The sequence below is a fragment of the Leucopleurus acutus genome (assembly GCF_964270905.1).
Source record: "Leucopleurus acutus genome assembly, chromosome: 8".
Taxonomy (NCBI): Eukaryota; Metazoa; Chordata; class Mammalia; order Artiodactyla; family Delphinidae; genus Leucopleurus; species Leucopleurus acutus.
The window spans coordinates 61,195,481-61,215,816 of NC_139151.1; the positions used below are offsets into that span (position 1 = coordinate 61,195,481).

A 20,336-nucleotide genomic window follows, 5' to 3' on the forward strand; every position below is an offset into this window, starting at 1 on the left:
ATTCAACTTCTCTCCGGTTCTCTGTTCTGCCTTCCAGACTGTAGGGTTTCTTCTCAAATCCTCCTAGTGGACCTAAATTTATTAGTTATTTATGAGAGAAAATTTCACAAGAATTACTAAGAAAGAATATGCAGGACTTGGCGACTCATTGGATGCAGGGATTTCAGCGGGTGGTGAAATTCAGGTCTTTGTAACACTTTCTAAGGTGATTAACGGAGGAGAATCATGACTTTTGAGAAGAGGAGCAGTTTTAGATGTGTTCAATTTAGTGTGTCAATCAGACACTCAGATGACTAGTTTTTATTATATATCAGGTCATTCCAAAAAGTCACTTGAGAAACTTACATAATAAGAAATAATACAACAGGATAGAAAAAAAAATAAAAGAGGAAATCAGGTTAGAGGGAACGACTCCTCTGTAATTACTGCCACCCTACTGGATAAAAGGTCCCATTTCTGGGGCTCTTATAGGACCTTATATTTCTCTCATTATAACACCTATTTAAAACTTTATTACAATTCCCAGCTTAATATAAGTTCCAGTTTAATATAAGTTCCATGAGAGCAGCACTCCTGTCTGTGTCATACACCATCCGTCCCCATCACCTAGCACAAGGAATATCAAGTGAATGAATGCATACATGAAAAACTTTATTTAATCCTCCTAACAGACAGACCTGAAAAAAGAGAATTCCCATTCACCAGCAATAAAGTTCAGCTGTGAAGAAGATGCTTTTTCCATGTACTTTGCCACATCTCTATTTAACATGGATACAAATGAACTAAAACAATTCACCAAAGAAAGGCCAAGACTGGAAGGAACATATCACAAGGAATGACTGAATAAAAGCAGCGATGTCTAGCCTAAGGAAGAGATGGTGGGAGAAATCCTACATAAGTCAGTCCTGTGTGCCCTGCTGGAGCTGGACTCCAAGGACACGCACATCATAAAAATAAAGGAATTTTGGTGTACAGATGTTGCAGAAGTGAGGCCAACTGCCACATATGGGAAACCATAAAGACATATTGTGATCTTACAAAGTTTCCTATCAGTTAAAGTTGTCCAAAAATAGAGTTGCCTAAGAGGCAGTGAGTTCCTTGTCACTGGACTTTTTCAAATGTAAGCCAGCTAAGGATAGGCTGTAAAATGGTAAAGGACGTTTAAATGTTGGAAATGCAGGTGGATTCGATGGCTTTCTAGTTCTCTTCAATGCAGAAGTTATATGATTCAACTCTCAGTAAAGGGAAGTCAAAAGGATCTCCAGTACTTAACAGAGGAAGACACTTCCTACCAGGAATGTAGTCTTACCCATGCAGGAGGAATATCACAGCAGAAAAAAAGCAGGCAGGTTGGATAACCCTGCCCATTATCTTCATCCTGTTTTCACTATTCCTTTTTTTTTTTTTTTTTTTCCTGCTTTGGTTCTTCATTGCTGTGCACGGCTTTCTCTAGTTGCAGTGAGCGGGGGGTTACTCTTCGTTGTGGTGCATGGGCTTCTCACTGCGGTGGCTTCTCTTGTTGCAGAGCACGGGCTCTAGGCCCACGGGCTTCAGTAGTTGTGGCACGTGGGCTCAGTAGTTGTGGCTCGTGGGCTCTAGAGCGCAGACTCAGTAGTTGTGGTGCACAGGCTTCGTAGTTGTGGTGCACGGGCTTAGTTGCTCCATGGCATGTGGGATCTTCCCGGACCAGGGCTCAAACCCATGTCCCCTGCATTGGCAGGCAGACTCTTAACCACTGAGCCACCAAGGAAGCCCTATTCTGTTTCTTTACACTTTAAGATCTTACTTCAGTTTCCCATGTAGACTTTCTTGCAGGATGGAAAATGTTCTGACTAGCTAGCTAGATTATTCTAGTTCACTTACCAGTTAGACTTCTCAGGGAAATTAATGAATTCAGCACTCAAGTTAATCAGTGTTTTCTGAATAGGTCATTGCTGATTAATCCCTTTCAGCCTAATCATGCCAGAACACATAATAAATTTGCATTTCTAACCTTAAAAACTGAGAACGAGTCTCTGAATTTTGGTAATCCACCAGTGTGCCTCCCCCCTGGTTAAAGCAGCCACCTAAATGCCACATATGCTAGATGACAAGTTGGATCTCTGTGTCAGTGTCCCCATTCCCTTTAGTTTATAGTAATAGTAATAATGATGATAGCAGCGACAATGAAGAATGCAATGTCACGAAGAGAGCTATTAAAAAATGAAGTCGCTTTTGTTTTAACTTGATTTTTATTATTTGCTGCGGTAGAAGCATCAGGAAGGAATAAAAAGTAACACCCCCATCAAAGTTAGCCAAGCCTTTGGATTCCTAGGGGTCAGCGTCCAGGATCTCTGAGCCTTCGTGTGCTTCCCAATGATCTATCAAGCTATTTTATGTGAGAAACATGCATTTGAGCTCTCAGTTTTGTGCGGGGGTTGAAAGGGGGAAATTGGATTTCCAAGGATTTGAAATGCAACAAGGATTTATTCTTCTTTGGGGATAGAGAACTGAGCCTGTTCAGACCAGCCCCTCAGTGATGGCAAAACCTTGAAATGAGTGGTTGCTGGGAAGCTGAATGGTCTGTGCACTAAGATTTGGAAGCCTGGAGGAGGAGCCCTGAATTTCTCCAGAGGAAATGGAGCTACTGCAGAGCCACCCTCCATGGAAAGACCTCTGGTTCAGGGCACAGAGCTTGACAGGCCGACCTCTGGGTTTTAGGATGAGGCACCGACCAGGACACTGGTACCCCAACAGTGACATCGTGTGGCTATAAGGAGCAATAGCAGCAGAGATATACAGTCTGAGAGACACTGAGACGGTGTGAACCCCCTGGTATAACTGCACAATCTAAGGAAGTGGAAGAGCCCTAAAGTGACTGGAAACAGACTTCCTACCAACTGTAGCAGGTAGGGGCTTGGCCTCTTCTAATTGAGTCCATAGAAATTTATTTAAAACGTCACTGTTGAACTCTGGTCCCACTTTAAGTCTCCAACGTCCTCATTTAAAGCACTCATCCTCCCCAGTAATTATCTGTATCCTTAGTGTTTTCTTTTCTTCAGAGCCCATAACCAGAAGGCCCTTCTAGTTCATACATTTACTTGTTTTTATCTGGCTTATAAGTTTACTTCTTTGTTGCCTGTCTTCCCCTTACTAGAATTTAAGTCCACGGAGGCTGGGATCTTGTCATTCTTGTGTGTCACTGTATTCCCAGCTCTTAAAATAGTGCCTGGCAGACCCTCGGAATTCAGGAAGTATTTGTCAAATGAGTGGACGAATGGATTATATACCTGAAACAAACTGTGTTCCACGTACTGTGCTAGGCACTTAACATCATTTAATCCTCGTATCAGCCCAGTAGGGGCTATCACCATCCCTTTGAATAGCTGAGGGAACTACGAACCCAAATCATTAACCACTGAGCTCTACTGCCCCTCACCATTCCTGTTTCCCATCCCTTTAGTTACCTTTTCCAAGAACATCCCCTCCCTTTCCTCCTTCAGGTTAGGTTGTGTCCCTTTCCCCTTTTAGGTTAGGTTGTGTCCCTTTCCCCTTTCCTCTCAAAATAACCTATGTATAACTATCACTGCACTTACATCAGTCATTATATGTTTGTATCTCCCTACTCTCTAAGGTCCTTGAGTGCCTCAGAAGGGATTGTCCTCTTGGTGTTCACGAGAAATACTATAGGGCCTGGAACACAATAGGTACTCAAAGTATTTTTATACAACAATGACCGAATGAATGGGTGGATGACCACACTCCTATCCCGAGCCAACCCCCTCCCACTTCTCCTTTTTTCTGTGATGCTCACGAGGGCCTACTGTGCAACAGGCATGGGAAATACAGAAATGAATAAAACAGTCTCTACTGCAAAGGAGCCACAGTCTAGTGCAGCTGGGGTGGTGGCGGGAGAGTAATGGCAAACAATCACCATTAGTGCAGTTAGCGCTGAAGCGTGCAGGTGGTGCTAGGAAGAGAAGCATCTGGCCCTAAAACAGGGGTACCTTGCCGCCTTCTGTAGGACAGTAGAGATGAGAGTGGGAGCACACGGCTCATCGTGATTCAGTAGTAGAATGAGGGGAAGTGGCAAGAGGTGAGGCTACAAAAATGGGCAGGTACCAGCTCATGAAGGGCCTTGAAGGTAACATTCAAGAACTTGGACTTTTTTCTGAAGGTGATGGGGAACTATTGAAGGGTCTGGATCAGGAAGGTGATGTGATCAGATTGGCAGGTCAAATAATGGTCAGATGAAAGACGAAGCCTAAAATAGAGCAGCAGCAATGGGTATTAAGAAAAGAGAAGAGACCAGAGTTATCAGCAGGATAACTGTTTCCATGTGGTAGGGGAAGGAGAGAAAGCAGGAGCCAGTGAAGACTCCCAGGTTTCTGGATGGATGATGATGCCATTCGCTGGTAAAGAAAACACAGGAGGAGGAGCAGTTTTGAATGATACATAGTAAGTGCTCAATAAATAGCTGTTGAATTGAACTTAATTAAAAGGTAGAAGACACACTGCTTCTTTTGGATGCATTTGGAGTTTGGATTCCTTTTCAAATACAGCTCAAGACAGTGGTCTAGGGGGTATGTGGCCCATTGGACAGCCTCAGCAGTGGGAGTTAATGGAAGAATACTCAGAATGAGAAGAGGGCTAAGAACAGAATCTCAGAAAACCCAACTTTTAAGAGGTGGTAGAGGAAGAAGAGACTAAGGGGAAAACCACAAGTTGACATTTATTGAGCACCTACAGCAAGGGACCATACTAGATGTTGGGAAAAAATTATGATTGTATGTCCCGAGGAGGAAAGTGCCGAAGGAGCACGTAGCCAGAAGGATGTGTCTATGTGCCACTGGGGGAGAGCCCAGGATCAGTGCAAACTGGAGAAATCACACAATGATCTGTTGGAAATGGAAGCCACACTCCAGGTGCCAACGTCTGTCTTATTCCTTGCATCGCCTTTCCCCCACCCCTTCACATGGAGTCCGGGTTAGGTGCCATGACTTTTATTGACGGTGAGTGTAAGCAGGTGTGAGCGGCTGCTCTTTTAAAGGACACAGAGTGCTGGGCTTAAGAAGCCAGGAAGGGAGGGCCAGTGCTGGTCTGTGGATGCAGGAGTCACTCCTTATTTGGGCGGGAACGCTGCATTCTCAGAGGAAGATTTATTTCGGGGCTAGGCATCGGCGCGGGGGAGGCAGGCAGCACCAGCCATTAGGCCGCACTCTCTATTTGGAGCACAGCCGCTGCTGCTTCGGCAGCCCTAGGTCTCCCGGGATCTTCCTCGGTATCCTGCGGAGGTTCTGGTTCCTGCTTAGACTCCGACTCAGGCTGGGCTTCCGGCTGGCCCTCAGTGCTCCGGCCAGGCCCAAGGCGAGGAGGCTTAACAGGCGTGGGGGATGGCGCTGCAGGCCCTTTCCGGCCCGAGAAGGCCCTTCGCAAGCTATGCACCAACCCGGCGCGCCGCAGCCGCAGCGCCCTGGACTCCACGGGCTCCTCCTCGTCTGAGCTCTCCCCACCTTCGCCCTCTGGCTGCTGTGGGCCAGGTTCGGCCTGGTCCGCCGGGCCTAAGGGCTCCGGCGCCTTCTGGAAGGCCTTGGCCGGGATTTCAGCCTCCTCCTGCAAGTGATGGACACAGCACTGGCCCTGGCAGCCCCCTATCCCGCACCAGCCTGAGCCTCCCTCCTCAATGACACCAGGGGAACCCACCCCACCCTTAGCCTCCGCAGCCCGGATGGGAAAGAAAAGGCAGGCGTGGGAAAGGGGGGCGTGGGTTGGAGGGAGGTGGGGAGAGCTAGGGCAGGGGAACTGCAGAAGTTTGTGGAACCCGGTTAGCGACATGAGACAGGATGGTAGCCGCAGGGGCAAGAACAGGAGGAGGGGGCGAACTGTCTCGGGATGCACTTCCGCCACCGTTCTTTTCATCTGGGGATGGGCTGGGACTTGGAGCAACTGCTGTGGACGTGGCTGGGCGTGGCCTGGGCGGGCTTTGATTGGCTGGGTTCAGGGGTGTGAGGGAAGGCTGGGGCTCGGTGGTGGGAAGCGCGCGAGGGCCTGGAAGTGGTTTCCACGAGACCGGAGGAGGGTAGGGTCAGGAATGTGGGTGTGGTAGGCGGATGGGAGGGGGAGCCCCCAGGTGGCGGCCCGCGGGAAAGGCCCCGATCAGGGGACGCCTGAGGTCACTGACCTTGAAGAGCAGAACGTGGAGCTTCCCGCGCGCCACCAGCAGCCCGTGGTTGGCCTCCAGCCGCTGCACCTGGGCGGCTCGGCGCACCGCGCGCTCCTGGGCGGCATCGGCGTGCGAGCCCACGCGCTCAGCCTTGGCCAGCAGCTGCGCCAGCGCGTTGCTCGTGGTGTCGTGGCTGCGACTCAGCGCGCCCAGGCGGCTCTGGATGCGACGCACGGAGCCCGCCAGGCCGCCCTGCCTCTGAGCCAGGCCCCCCTGCCGCTCGCGCAGCGCCTCCAGCATGGTGGCCAGCTTCTCCAGCAGGGTCACCACCGTGACGGCGTGCACCGGGCCCCTAGCCGGCGCTCCGGGAACAGGCCCCGGCTCCAGCGCGCTCTCCCCCATGCTCCCCGACTGCCCTGCCTGGCTCTCCCTGAAGCCGCCGGCTGCGCTCTGGGCTGGGGCCGCCTTCCCCGGCTCCTCCCCAGCTCCGGCCGTGACTCAGGCAGGCGGAGTTGGCCTTCCCGGGCAGCGGGAGGGAAAGCGGAAGGCGGGATGTTGGTGGTGGGGTCCTTCGGAAGCGCTGCCCCTTTCCGCCGCCCCGCCCCGGAGACCCGCGGGGAAGCAGGTTGGCCCGGGATCCGCCCCACCCCGCCCGGCAAACTCTCTGGCTCTGAGTGTGAGTTCCCTCCCCTACTCCAATTCCCTAGTGTGCCTCTTTCTGGAAAGTACTCTCCCCACTGCAGAGGGCGAGCCATGGAAAATTTTGCTGTTTGCATCGAGTGGGCAGAGAAACTATGTTAGCAAAGCAAAGGGGTAACCAAAGGGCCTCCGCAGCCTCCTGCCCTGGCCTCCCACGCTTCAAAGTGTTGCGTTTGCGCCCCACGCTGGGCGCGGTAGACTGGGAGGTTCTTGGATATTCCGCTACCAACCTAAGACTGTTTAAGCCTGAGGCCTCGCTTTGGGACCCAGCAGGCCCCGCAGTGTGGACAGAGGAGGGGCGGAGGGAGTGAGGAGGCATCCTCTGGTATTTCCCTAATAGTCTCCACCAGGGTTTGGCCACAGGCCTCATTTCCTGCTTCTCTAGTTCCTACTGTTGTGTAGCATTACCCTGCTTTCCTTTCTTCTAGTTCTTTCCCTCTCTTTCTTTAAGCCCATCAGAGCCTAGGTCCTGCACCCCAAGCTTGGAGGGCAGGCAGGACACCTCTTCCTGTGAAACCTTTAAAAGTGTTAGAGTAGGTTCTGTTATGTCTTTGTTCTTCTGGAGGCTAGTTGTGGCTCCCACCTGATGTTTTTTAAATTTTCTTTGGAAATAGGTGAGAATATCTGCTGAGAGTGAAGAAGATTTAAAATGGCTGCCTGGAGGGGGAGAGAGTGAACATAGAGGATCCAGTTAATGATGTGGGTAATGGATTCATTATGTCATCAGTTTGGAAAACCCCACGCCTTGTCTCTAGCAGTACTTGGTGAACTGATGGTAGGCACAGAAATTCAAGCAATGCATTGATCATGATGAAGTCTCTCCTTCTGCTTCTCCTCACCCAATCTCTGAGGGCCACTTGATGACTGTGGAAGAAACTGTCATTCAGGGGAGAGTTACGTGGGTCTGAAAAGACCTGAGGTCCGATTTACACAGAAGTACAGCAGAGGATGAGCAGTTATTGCCAGAAATCTGGTGATGCTAAGTTAATGACCAGATTCTACAAATACAAGTTCATGTAGCCTGACCCCCTCAGCCCCTTGGGGGCCTAATGGGAATCACCATCTCCTCCAGTGGATCTATATTTGCTCAGAGAGGCCCATCAGGATGTGCCAGTTAAAATACTTTCAAACTAAGGGAACAGAGAACCCAATTTAAAAGTTCTTAAACACAGGAAATCCAATTCAAACATAATTGAAAAAGACCATGGTAGAGTGATGCTTAAGTGTGGGTCAGTCACAGCTCCCTCAACTATGCCCTCTACAGGTGTCAGCTTCATTTCCAGACGGGGAACAGGGTGGTTACAGCAGTTCCAGGCCGCACATCTCTGTACAAGATCAAGAGAAAAGAGGGGACCATCTTAAAATTTAGAACATTTATTTCCCAGAGGCCCCCAAGAAGTTTTCCAGTTGCCTTCCACTGAATTAAATGGCCATGCCGGAACCAAGTTCTATGGCTCTGCATTGGTGGGCTTAAGCATAAGTTCCTTAACCCATCACTGACAAGAGAGCTGATAATTACCTTTTGACAAAGTAGGCCCACTTCTACAGCAGGGTAGGGTCACCTTGCCTAGGTGCACATGGGTGGTTTGGGCGGAAGAGTGGTTATCTATGTATAACATCTGAGTACTGCTAAGGATAGATAGTCAATCAAAAATATCTGCTACAGGAAGCCTATGAAAGAATCACTAGCCTTGAGAATTGGTACTAAAGAAGCCCAAAGCATTTGGAAACAAGAACTATATGGATAGATATTTTTCAAAGGCCTGCTGAATTCCTCTCTGGATATGCAGAGCAAGGATGACCTTAAAATTTAGCAACAAAGCCACTGATGATTCCACTGATCTTCCCAAAACTTCAACTATAAAAGCCATAGAAACTAGCAGATATTGGAAAATAGAAGCCCATGAGCTGCATAAAAATAACTTGGGGCAACCTAGAAGAATGCCCTGAGTCAAAAAAGCCCAGATTGATGGAAATTATAGTAGTATGACCTTGATCACAAAGTATCCAAGAAAAAGCCATATTACAGTTTCCAATAAGGATGGAAAGAAGAAAAGAGAGCAAAGATGCAGAATGATACCCTCTAAGGCAGTGCAACCTGATCTTTTAAAGATTTTATTTTCTCCATCAGGGATGTGACTGGGACCCACCCCCTCAAACTCCTTGGTATGGGTTTGAAAAATGGAAACCAATTGGTGTGGGTTTATCGTGTCACCCCAAAAATATATGTTCAGATCCTAACCTTTGATACCTGTGAATATGTTCTCATTTGGAAATAGGATCTTTGCAGATGTAGTCAAGTTAGATGAGATCATGCTAGAGTAGGGTGGGCCCTTAATCCTCTATGACTGGTGACCTTACAAGAAGAAAAGAATCACACAGGGAGAACACCATGTGACAGTGGAGACGGAGAGTGGAATCATGCTGCCACAAGCACAGGAAAGCCTGAAGTGTCCAGGAGCTGAAAGAGGTAAGGAAGGCTCCTCCCCTAGAAGCTTTGGAGGGAGCATGGCCCTACCAAATTCTTTAAAAACTTGAAACAAAGGTATTGCCCGCCCTGTTTCTCAAGGCTTCTTTTCCTACATTGGCCTGTCCCCTTCCCAGAACATACATACTATGAGGAAGAGTTGTCTTTATTTTCAAAGAAATCACTACAGCTTTCATGAGGGCTGGACCTGCCTGGAATATATCTGCCTAACAAAGATGGACTCAGCGGTGGCCCCCTGCCTCTGCCTGTATCTGCTCTGGTTACTTTAAGTGAGAGGAAGCCCAAGGAAACCTCTGACAGAGATCATGTTACAGTGCCTTAGATGATATCATTCAGCATCCTTGTTTTCTTTCTTTCCTCAGTGGTCAGGTGCCCCACTGTATGATGTTGCAAAGATGCCCTGAAACGAAAGTGACAGAGGTGCTGCAGTTCTTAACATCATACCTGAGGGGAAGAGGATGTTCAGTCAGGTCCAGGGACCAGCCATGAGGGATGCAGCAGATGGGGGCCTCCTGGAGTAGTAGTACTTTAGCCCATGACAGGTAGTGAAATGTGTGTGATATCTCCCACTGCAACAAAGAACATCAACTAATGGGAGTGTTTGGGCTTTAGTGTCCAAATTTGCTCCACTTTGGAATCCTTATACACTCCACATCTTGGGTTATCCAAAAGGCCACATACTTTAAATAGGGTTCAGAGGCGCCTCAGTGATTGACCCTGGCCAAGTTACAAGTCGGCTCCTAGCCCTTGGGCCGTATAAGAAAGATGAGACTTGAGGTCTGTGTGTGATTTCTGCCTCTCTCACCAAGACGATTTGTGGAGAGGGGGAGAGATGGCAGGACCTAAAAGGAAAATTGTAACATAAACATTTAGGCAATGCTTCCGGCATCTGAGAATTATACTGCTTTTGAAAGATAATTGCTGGCTTACTAGTAGATGCTAGTGGAGAGATTCACCAGAGGTTGCTGGATTGTTTTGTTCATTGTCTCACATAGCAATGCAGCCTAACAGTCTTTGATTATGCAATGGAAAAAAATCTAAAAAAGGATCAGAAATGGCTGTGTGAGTTAATTGTACAAGAAACACCCTTGACCCTGAGCCTAACTTTCAGCTGCCAGACAAACAGGGACATCTTCCAAGGACTTAAGCTTTGAATTAAAAGTAGCAACATGCATAGTAGTTTGTATCTGATAAGCAACAAGTAATTACTGTATAGCACAGGGAATTATACTCAATATCTTATAATAACCTATAATGGAAAATAATCTGAAAATATATATATATAACTGAATTGCTTTGCTGTACACCTGAATCTAACACAATGTTGTAAATCAACTATACTTCAATTAAAAAATAAAGTAACAACGTGCAGCACAAGCAGAACCACCCATTCAACAGGTTAGGAGCCTCAGTGGACAGGCGCTACCTTCCACCCTTTGTCACAGACATCCTGCCTACGGAAGGGGTAAGGCCATGCCACACAATGAGGGAGCTCTGTGCCTCTGGCAGCGAAAAGAGCTATAAGTTTGGAGCAACAGGAAGTGAGAATCTGTTCGAACTCCAGAAATCAAAATAACCAAATGGATGGGAGATCCTGGAATTGTACATCATGGCCAAGAGGTTTGGGGATGGCTTTTATGACAAGAATCAGGCATATTATTCCCTCAAACCACTATTTTTTGTATCTCGTATTTTAGAAGGTTGAGTCGTGTCCCCAAAAAGGTACGTCCAAGTCCTAACCCCAGTACCTATGAATGTGACCTTATTTAGAAATAGGGTCTTTGCAGATGTAATTAAGGATATTGAAATGAGATCATCCTAGGTTTGGGGTGGGTCCTAAATCCAGTGACTAGAGCCCTTATAAGAAGAGGAGAAAACAGAGACACAGAAAAGAAGGCCATGTGAAGATCGAGACAGAAATTGGAGGGCAACCCCAAACCTAGCAGCCACCAGAAAGTAGGAGAGAGGCATGGAATGGGTTCTCCCTCAGAACCTCCTGAGGGTGCGTGACCCTAGCAACATTGATTTCGTACTTTTGCCCTCCAGAACCGTGAGGGAGTATATTTCTGTTGTTTTAAGCCACTAAATTTGTGGTAATTTGTTACAGCAGCCCTAGGAAATTATTACACACATGAACACCCACCAGAAGGATTAGGGACACAAAAAAGCAGTTTTAACAACCAAGTAAATCAGCCAATATGCCATGAATGGAATCAGAGCATCCTGCACCTGAGATGAGGCTGAGTAGCCCGGAACTGTGGAATATGTCATTGCTGCTGGAGCCAGTTGTCAGGGTGTGGGAGTTGAGCTCCTCCTGCAAAAATGTCCTGGGACATTCAAAAGGCAAAAAGTCTGGAAGTGACTGAATAGACTCTATTGAATCCCTTTCTGTAATCCGAGGAATTCAGTGGGCCCTGACACGGGGAGGCCTGGCCTGGATTTGAGCTTGCATTCCTTGGCAAATCACTCAGAAGCCACCATCAAAGCCCCCGCAGGCCTCTATCTTGAGCTAATAGGGCATTCCTCTGACCCCAGAACCTATTTTACCACCCACATAATAAAGGACAGGGCAGATCATTAGGGACTGGTGTGCCCTACCTCTTAGAGGCAGGCTCGTGGAGTGAGAGGTAGAATGAGGCATTGAAGACGGGTTTGACCGAGATGCCATGGGCAGCAAATCCGGACTGGTGGTGACTTACAGAAAATTGTATACGGCTGGAGTCCTGCCGCTATTTTCATCTTCGTACAAGCATTCCCCTGTATCTCTGGGGCTGGGTCCAAGGAAGAAGTTATCAGGAGCCACCCAGTATCTACCACAATTAGGAAATAATTTGACTCATAAAATTTAGCATTGCATTAGTTGAATGGTGTTTACTTACGAGATTTTGTTTGAAGAATAACTATCATTTGTATGGTGTCGAAAGGAGAGATAGTTAGGAATTCCCTGGCAGTCCAGGGGCCCGGGGTTCAATCCCTGGTCGGGGAATTAAGATCCCACAAACCACAAAAAACAAAAAAAAAGAGAGATGATAGTTGCTAATCAATTCAACTACGGAAGTGGAAGAAGCGAGCCTACCCTAGGCAAAGAATAGCATTGGTTCATCCATCTGGTTCCACTTGAAGGCAAATGGCATGGTTTAGGAATGCTGCACAACACGAAGTACCCTACTGAATTTTTTTAATCTTATTTGGGTTCAGTGGATCTTAGAAGCAGAAGAGAAGGCTCTCAGAACCAGACCATATGTATAATCATTCACTAAGCCAGGCTGGTATGACAATTGAGAGGCTTTGAAAAGGAAAAAAAAAAAACAACTTTTAATAGGTCTGCAAGCTTACCCATTTAATCTGAGAGTTAGTACGATCCCTGAGGCTGGTTGTAGAATGGTCCTTGAGGCTGGTACCCCAGCTTTTTGGTATCAAATCCCATCAAGTTAAGGGTGATGGTATCACGGTAACCCACTGAGTCCTCTGGAGGTAATATATGATGCAAACTCAATCTAACCCTCTATTCAACTTAATAGTTTGACAGAGCTGCAGCTTAACCACAACTCCTCCTTCTTGTGGGGAGCTGGATGGAGGAAATATTAATTCACATAGGCAGAGTATATGGTTTAGATATTTTTTTCTATCGCCAAGTTGTGTCTAAGCCACACACTGGGCCAGAGGGCAATGAGCAAGGCACTGCTGCCCCATAAAAACGAGAGGATTGCTTCAGGGTCTGCACCAGAGGAAAGAGACCAGGAAGGAGGAAGAGGAGTTGATCTTGGAATCATGTCCCCTGCAAAGTAGATTCTCTCAAAGTCGGTTTGCTTAGGAAGCTAATGTAGGAGAGGGGAATATAGGAGGGGGCCAGAGCCATTTTATTGATTCAGTCCAAAGATTTATGTCAAAAAAAAAAAAAGAAGAAAGAGAATAAAAGTAGATATTTGCATATTTATACTTCCACCACTGGAAAATGTGTACAAGATGTTAAAGAGACCATATCTTAACATGGGTCCAAGTAGAATGGGAACATGTATGAGGACAGAAAATGTAAATTGCTAATGGCCGCTGTACTTATGAAGGTTGTAAAATTACAAACTGAATCCTCAAAGGAAGAATGGAAACTGTTCTTCACACTTAAGTTAGGAAGTGAGGCATCCTCAGGAAATCAGATTAGAGCATCACCTGAGAAAGCCTGGTACAAGCAGTGTGACCGAAAACCCGATTTCCTAAATTTGTCTAAGGATGTCTCTAGCCCTGCACTGTACAGCATGATAGCCACTGGCCACATGTGACTGTTTAAATTTTAAGTTTAATTAATTAAAATTAAATAACATTAAAAATTCAGCCCTCAGTCACACAACCCACATTTCAAGAGCTTAACAGCCACCATTAGCAAGTGGCTACCACATTGGACTCCATGCCTCTCAGTTAATATTAGCCCATGGGGTGAGCGTGCCACCCCAAATGTTACCAGTAACAATCGCACAGGTTTATCTGAGAGATGAGACAAAGAAATCTCCCATTTCACCTGAAAGGCACATCTTGAACGAGAAATTATCCGTATGAATGAAATTACAGAGCAATTCTTGTATGGAGAAGTGATTTCTTCCAATAGCACTGGGACCATTAAAATTGGTAGATAAGGATACAGGAGGTAGTTTCTGAAATGGTCCTATGCTTCAGGACGTGTACCAGCACTCTCAAAAATATATACCTTCCAACATGGTTTACCTTGATTATGGGAATTATGGTTATTGATTTTATCCTTTGGGGGGAAGTATTGCAACAATTGTGTCTGCCAAAGTAACAAGATTCTCTTCTGTCTGTGTGGTGAGAACGACCAGGATGTTCACTGTAAGCCTGCCTCACCCTGGAAAGAGGATGTATAGGCTGTGAGAAAGATGAGGGTGTTTACTTTGTAACATGCAATTTTGAATAAAAAGCAAACATAACGTTGCACTTACCTTCAACAGATATCTTAGTTTTAATAACAAGTGTCCCATACAGAAGAGCCTAGAAACATGAAAGGGCCCAATACAAATTTGTTGATTGAAAAAACACTAAAGTTTACTTTGCTAAGCAAAGTAGAACACCAGTAAGAAGTGGATCACGTTTGCAATGATAACCTTAGGAGTAAACACGTTAGTAAGAGTTAAGACTCTGCTTCTGAGGTAGCAACCTGGGGAGAGAGAGACCAGTGAGAATCAAGGGCAGGAGTGGGGGAAACATGATAAGTGTAGTGAGCCTGGTCGCAGGCCAGGGCTACAGTGCTTGGAGTGCTGAACCCTGCTGGGCTTGTTTAATCGATGCTTCTCGGCTTTCCGTGAAGCCAGCACAACAGGTCCAACAGAAGTCACCATCACATTCACTGCCAGACGCACCCACCCTTAAGGAGTCTTCAGACCGTGGGGATATCCTGGCAACAAAGGTTGAGAAGTGACAGGAATGAATGCGTAGCTTTGCTTTGTGTCTATTTCATCTTCTGTAGCTACCCCAATGTTAAGTTTCCTCACAGGCCTTGATTGTTTTCTCTATACAAGTGAGTAAGGGGAGGCAAAAGTAAGCTCTTTCTATGGCTGAGCTATTTAAGCCTGCCTGTGATCTTAGGCTAGATCTAGGACTTAAGCCTCTATATAAGATGCCCCAAGAGGCTGAAGCCATAGTGCCTTGGTTGAAACTGAAAGCAGTTGCTACAGGGCAGGTCTGCGGCAGCTTACCTACATAGTGCACAAACCTTGCTGGACCTGCGTCTTGGGGAAGGGACGCGCAGAAAGACCTCTTGACTATCTCACGTGGGCTGCCTCTCAGAAAGTAGCCCCTGCTACCTAGTCCTTGTGTTCTCCAAGTCAGGGACTCCTCCCATCCTTTTTGTCAATCTGGGACCATTAGAATGAGAGAGGGAAATAAACAGAGAAGATTTTAAATGGCAAATATTATGAGAAAGAGGAAAAGGAGAGAGAAAGAGAGAGAGAGAGGCAGGGAGGGAGACAGGGAGAGAGAAGTAAGTTAAGACTAGAGGTGAAATCGCAGAAAACAGATTGCGTTAAACACATGCAAAATAAAATAAAATTAAGCTAAGTTTAAATTCAAATAAAAATCCGACGCCAAATGGATAAGAAACTGACAGTTGAGTTTAAGAAGTCAAGCTGCTCTTTATTTTTTCTGTCCTCTGTAATGCATGTCATGTTGCCCATGCTTTTAACCCATACCTACCCCGGTCAGGATTTACCTGGTGAGCGGACCCAAACTTTCATACAAGAGTCTGAACCCATGGTGAATTAGCCTAGAATTGTGCCAACGTGTTCATTAACTTTACCACCAGACATGGCAGAATAAGGAGTCTTGCCAGGGGTTCCTCACATTCTACCCATATTTCTCCAGGCCTCGGTTATAGTGGATCCTACTCAGGCATCACTTTTTTGCAAGAAACAGAAGCCCCCTCAAGCTGACTAGGCCTCACCAAGCTGCTTTCCCAGGATGAGAAAATCTTTACCACTCAGCATCAAGCAGCAATACTGGAAACAGCATCCACATTCGTCTAAGGCTCTGTTGCTTGCAAACCTACCTGCCAGCATCCACTTCTCTTCTAGACAAGGATCGGTTGGTTACACGGAACAGAAGGTATCTCGCTTAACTTAAGTGAAGGTGGGTTTGTTGTAAAAGAATTGGCAGCTACCCCAGCCCCCAAAGCAGACTGTTGAAATAATTTATTGTCTGGAGCCCTTCCTGAATTAACAGAAGGGAGGAGCCATTAAAGGATAATATAGCTTATTTATTATTTCAATAGCTTCTCAGGCGAAGCAGGAAAGAAACCAGACCTCGTTTGTGAACAATAATGGGGCCCACTAACTCTGGCAAAAATGTGAGATGCCCTTCTAATTGAGGAAATAGATCCTTTTTCAATATGGGTTTAGATTGTACTCTATAAAAATTAATGTGTTCCTGGGAGCAGTGGAGGAGCTTGTATAACAATTCTATTAATCAGATGAACCGATGTGATTCCCACTCACATGTGTAAGAATATTGAAAAGGAAATCTGGCCAGGAAGAGCTAAATCCACAACTAATACAGACCCGGAGGCCCTTCATCTTCCTCTCCCACTCCCACCTCCACCCTATACACACAATTCTGCAAGACTTGGGTGACAATAGAACTGGCTAAAGTTCTGGGGACCTGCCTCCAACTGGCATACTCAGATTTGGGATGTTGGGGTAGGATAAGAGTGGTGAATTTGGAGACAGAGAGATCCAAGTGAGACAGGCTGGGACCTGGGACCTGGGACCCTTTGCTGCAGTGCTTGCACCCGGACAAACGTCTCCTCCAACAACAAAATACAAAGAATCATAAGGGACTAAAAATAACTGCATGCATGTGCAGTAGGGGCAAATTATGAATAAGGAAATACAAAAAGGCCAAAACCCAACTGCCACTTCAGAAGTGCTGGGAGCAGAAGCAGGGTACTGCCCGTGATCCCTGCACACAGCACCACCAAGGGTGGGCGGACCATCTAAGCCAACCCTGAGGCCCAACCTACCGATCCACCCTACCCTCACCCCATGTAAGGAACCAGCCCCCACTCAGCGAGTGAGCAAGGGCACCTGTTATTTGTTTTCACTCCTTCGTGCTGCAGCACAAGCCCAATAATGCCTTGCTTGTGTTCCTTGTCTGGCCTCTTATCAATTTCTATTGATTAAAGAGTCCAAGCACCCGAGTTGGTAACACAAGAAGCGAGATCCCTTCCTGTGATACGTGTGGAAGTTGGTGGTTTCAAATGGAGAAAATGTGAAAAGGAGGCCCATGGAGAAGGGAATTTTGTGCATCTAAAAGCCAGGGAACAGGACTTCCCTGGCAGTCCAGTGATTAAGATTCCACACTTCCACTGTAGGCGACATGGGTCCAAACCCTGGTTGGGGACCCTGCGTGCCATGCAGTGCCACCAAAGACATTTAAAAATAAAAAATGAAAGCCAGGGAGTTTGTGAAGGACCTAGATCTGTATGTACCTTCCCTCCCTTGGAGAAGCAAATAGAAGGTCTACGTTAAGAGTGTTTTATCCTTCCCTCTTTGATGTTGACTCTCCCTTCTGAAACTGCTTCAACTCTTCAGTGAAGAAACCTGCATATACACTTAGGCTGCTGGTAACTTTGGAGAGACTAGAGGGGGAGAAAGATCTTCCCAACAATCTTCTCCTTTGATTTATGGGAGGGAGACATCAAATGGGGCATAACGCGGGGCTCCCAGCAGTGACAGGCCAAACTGAGAGCAGGGAGCAAATACCCTTGATGACAGGATAGCACTGCAGAGGTGACAAATCCGAGGGGCCATAAGACTGAAGCTTTGTATAGATCAGAGGACGCTGCCCTCTAAAAGAGGAAGTGAGGGAGGCTGGGCATTCAAAGTGACTGGATATCATCTAGTTACAATGAGTTCTAAACTCCCGTTTCAAGTCCAAAGTTCTACACACTCTGATACACTCCTACCACACTCACTCTCCCAGGGTCCCACACTCCCTCTGGCTGGCTCGATTCTTTCACTTGAATCTGGGTGTCAAGCAGAGCCCCTTCATCAGCTTTCGCTAAGAAAACTGAAAATTTCTTATTTCAAGAGATAGGAGCTCTGAAGTTTTGGAGGGTCAGTCCGGGAAGTGTCGCATCAGTGTCACAGACTGTACCTCCTACACTTTTCCTCTCGTTCTTCCCTCCGTCTCCAGAGTGACCAGCAAAAGCTTTTCCTGTTCCCTGCAGATGTGTTGCCCATACTCAGACCCCTTGGTTTCTCAGCTTCTACCTCAAATGAACCTGATATGAAAGTTCTTCCAAAAAAATTACAGTGCTCTCTCTTCAGCAAGTCTGGTGAGTATAATTCCTTCCTTCTCGTAAACGTAGGATCAAGTGACCATCTCACAGCATCTAAGGACAAGAAAAGCCTGGAGGACTAGAACAAGAGCGTCAGAGGGCCAGCTTTCTCCCTCTGATTCTCAAAGGCCTCCTGATCTCTCAGCTCCACTCCTTTCCACATGCCTCCTCCACGCTGCTTCCCCTGAAGCTCACTCTCTGTTCCTTCTTATCAGCAATGCACAGGGAGAGAAAATAGCCATCTCAACGCAGCTCAAGTGCCTTCTGTCAAATATTAGTCATTGTGTCTTAGTTGAATGTCCTGAGAGATAAAGAGAATGAGCGTCTAACCGGTAGCCTTGGGTCAGATACAATCAACTGTTGCCCAGCAGTTCGGGAATGAGATGAACATGGTACACAGGGCCAGCTCTTACAGTGCTAGGCAGGCACAGAAGCGTGTCTAATAGAAGTAGCTAGTCTATGTATCCTTGATGGTTGTTGTAGAGTTTAGGGACACCAATAAATAATACCCCTCCATTGCCTGCCAAAGTTCTGAATCAACTGAGAAATAATTCAAAAGAATAAGGCAAATGAGAGATCAAAAGAACAACAGTGTTACTGATGAAGTTGATATTGGCAAGGGTGGCTGTATCGTTTAGTAAATGGGCTTCTTGATCCCGACTCCCAGGATTAGGGAAACTAACCCATCCACTCTGGGCAAGAAAACTATAGCTCTCCCCCTTCCCCACCCCATCCCTCAGCCCATTCAGGGAGGACCCTTTTCAATTTTACTTCATGGAAGAGGAAAGCAGAGCGTGTGTATCCTGGGGAACCTGGCTAAAGAGAGTCAGAGTGTTGAGTATGCCCGACTCATTTGTCCCAAATTTACCAGAGAAGTGACCCCTTTGCCCCAGAGGGGTCAAATCAAAAATCAGATCTGAGTCTGATCAAGTCTCCAGATATAATTACCAATTCACCAGCAATATGTGAGACAGAGAAACATCTTCAATGATAACATAGCAATTCATGCGTACTGTGGGACATTCTACAGGACAAATAACCCACTTTCCTCAAACAATAAGTTTCAAAGAAAAAAAATGATGCAAGGGAAATATATAGATTAAAAAACATCTAAGAAACCTATAAACTAATATTAATGATTGGGTCTTATTTGGATTCTGATTCCAAAAACAAGCTGAAAAAAAATTATGCAATAACTTAGGATATTTGAATACTAATTGAATATTAAAAATATTAAGGAAACAAGTTTTGAGTGTCACAATGGTATTATGTGATTGTGTTTTTCCAAGTGTCTTTAATTCTCATACAGTTGAAGGTACTGTAGTCAAAACCTGGTAGAGGTGAATCAGAATGTTCTTGGCTACTGGTCTCAGCAGATAAACTGATAAAGTCAAAAAAATATTTCTGGCACACAAGAAAGGTAAATTACAACTTATTCTTTAATTTGCTCATACTATGATTTCTCTTTCTCATTTTGAGAAGCTGCCTCTTAATAGTTTCCTAAGTTTAGACTCCTTTAGAAGAAGTCATTCCAGTCAGCTCTGAAATCTAGACATTTTTACCTTGTTAAATTTATTTAGGATCTAATTAGTGTTTCTGAGCTAATAATAACTCAGACATCTCACCGTGTTCTGGTACCCTCTTTAAGAACAATTAGCGTGGTCCAGTGGTTAGGGCTCCGCGCTTCCACTGCAGGGAGCACGGGTTCGATTCTTGGTCGGGGAAATTAGATCCTGCGTGCCCCATTGTGCGGCCAGGAAAAAAAAAAAAAGAGCAATTAGAGCTAGATGCATCTCCTTTCACCTTTTTTATTAACCCATTTCAATCTTCTCAACGTGTGGTAAGAGGAGGTTAGTCCCTCCATGGCTCCCCTTCTTAGATGAAGTCACTTCTAAACGACATATTTTGGATCATATATGGAGCAGCCTGTCTGCACTGATGAATAATACAGCTGATAACTAATCGTTCTGCACACCCCCACCCATGTCTGAAAGGCTCATATACACAAAGACTCTCTTTTCTCCATGATTAAAGTCTTGCTGCAGCTGCTCCTGTCTATTAAGCCACCGCAGCCCACCAGCATCACTGTGGACCCCACATGGCCCATGCACATATGTTGAGTCTAATACCTGAGTAGTTCAAGGATGAACTGTAGTACAGTACACCCA

General features: G+C 46.1%; 1 protein-coding gene across 1 annotated transcript; it reads right to left on the reverse strand.

The window, feature by feature from the left end:
- Positions 1–4,616: 4,616 nt before the first annotated feature.
- Positions 4,617–6,577, reverse strand: CAVIN3 (caveolae associated protein 3). Its single transcript, XM_082845119.1, has 2 exons — positions 6,161–6,577; positions 4,617–5,592 (listed from the first exon to the last, which is right to left on the reverse strand). Exons 1-2 carry the CDS (start codon positions 6,542–6,544, stop codon positions 5,188–5,190), a joined length of 789 nt encoding a protein of 262 aa, XP_082701245.1. The 5' UTR covers positions 6,545–6,577; the 3' UTR covers positions 4,617–5,187.
- Between the last annotated feature and the right edge of the window lie 13,759 nt (positions 6,578–20,336).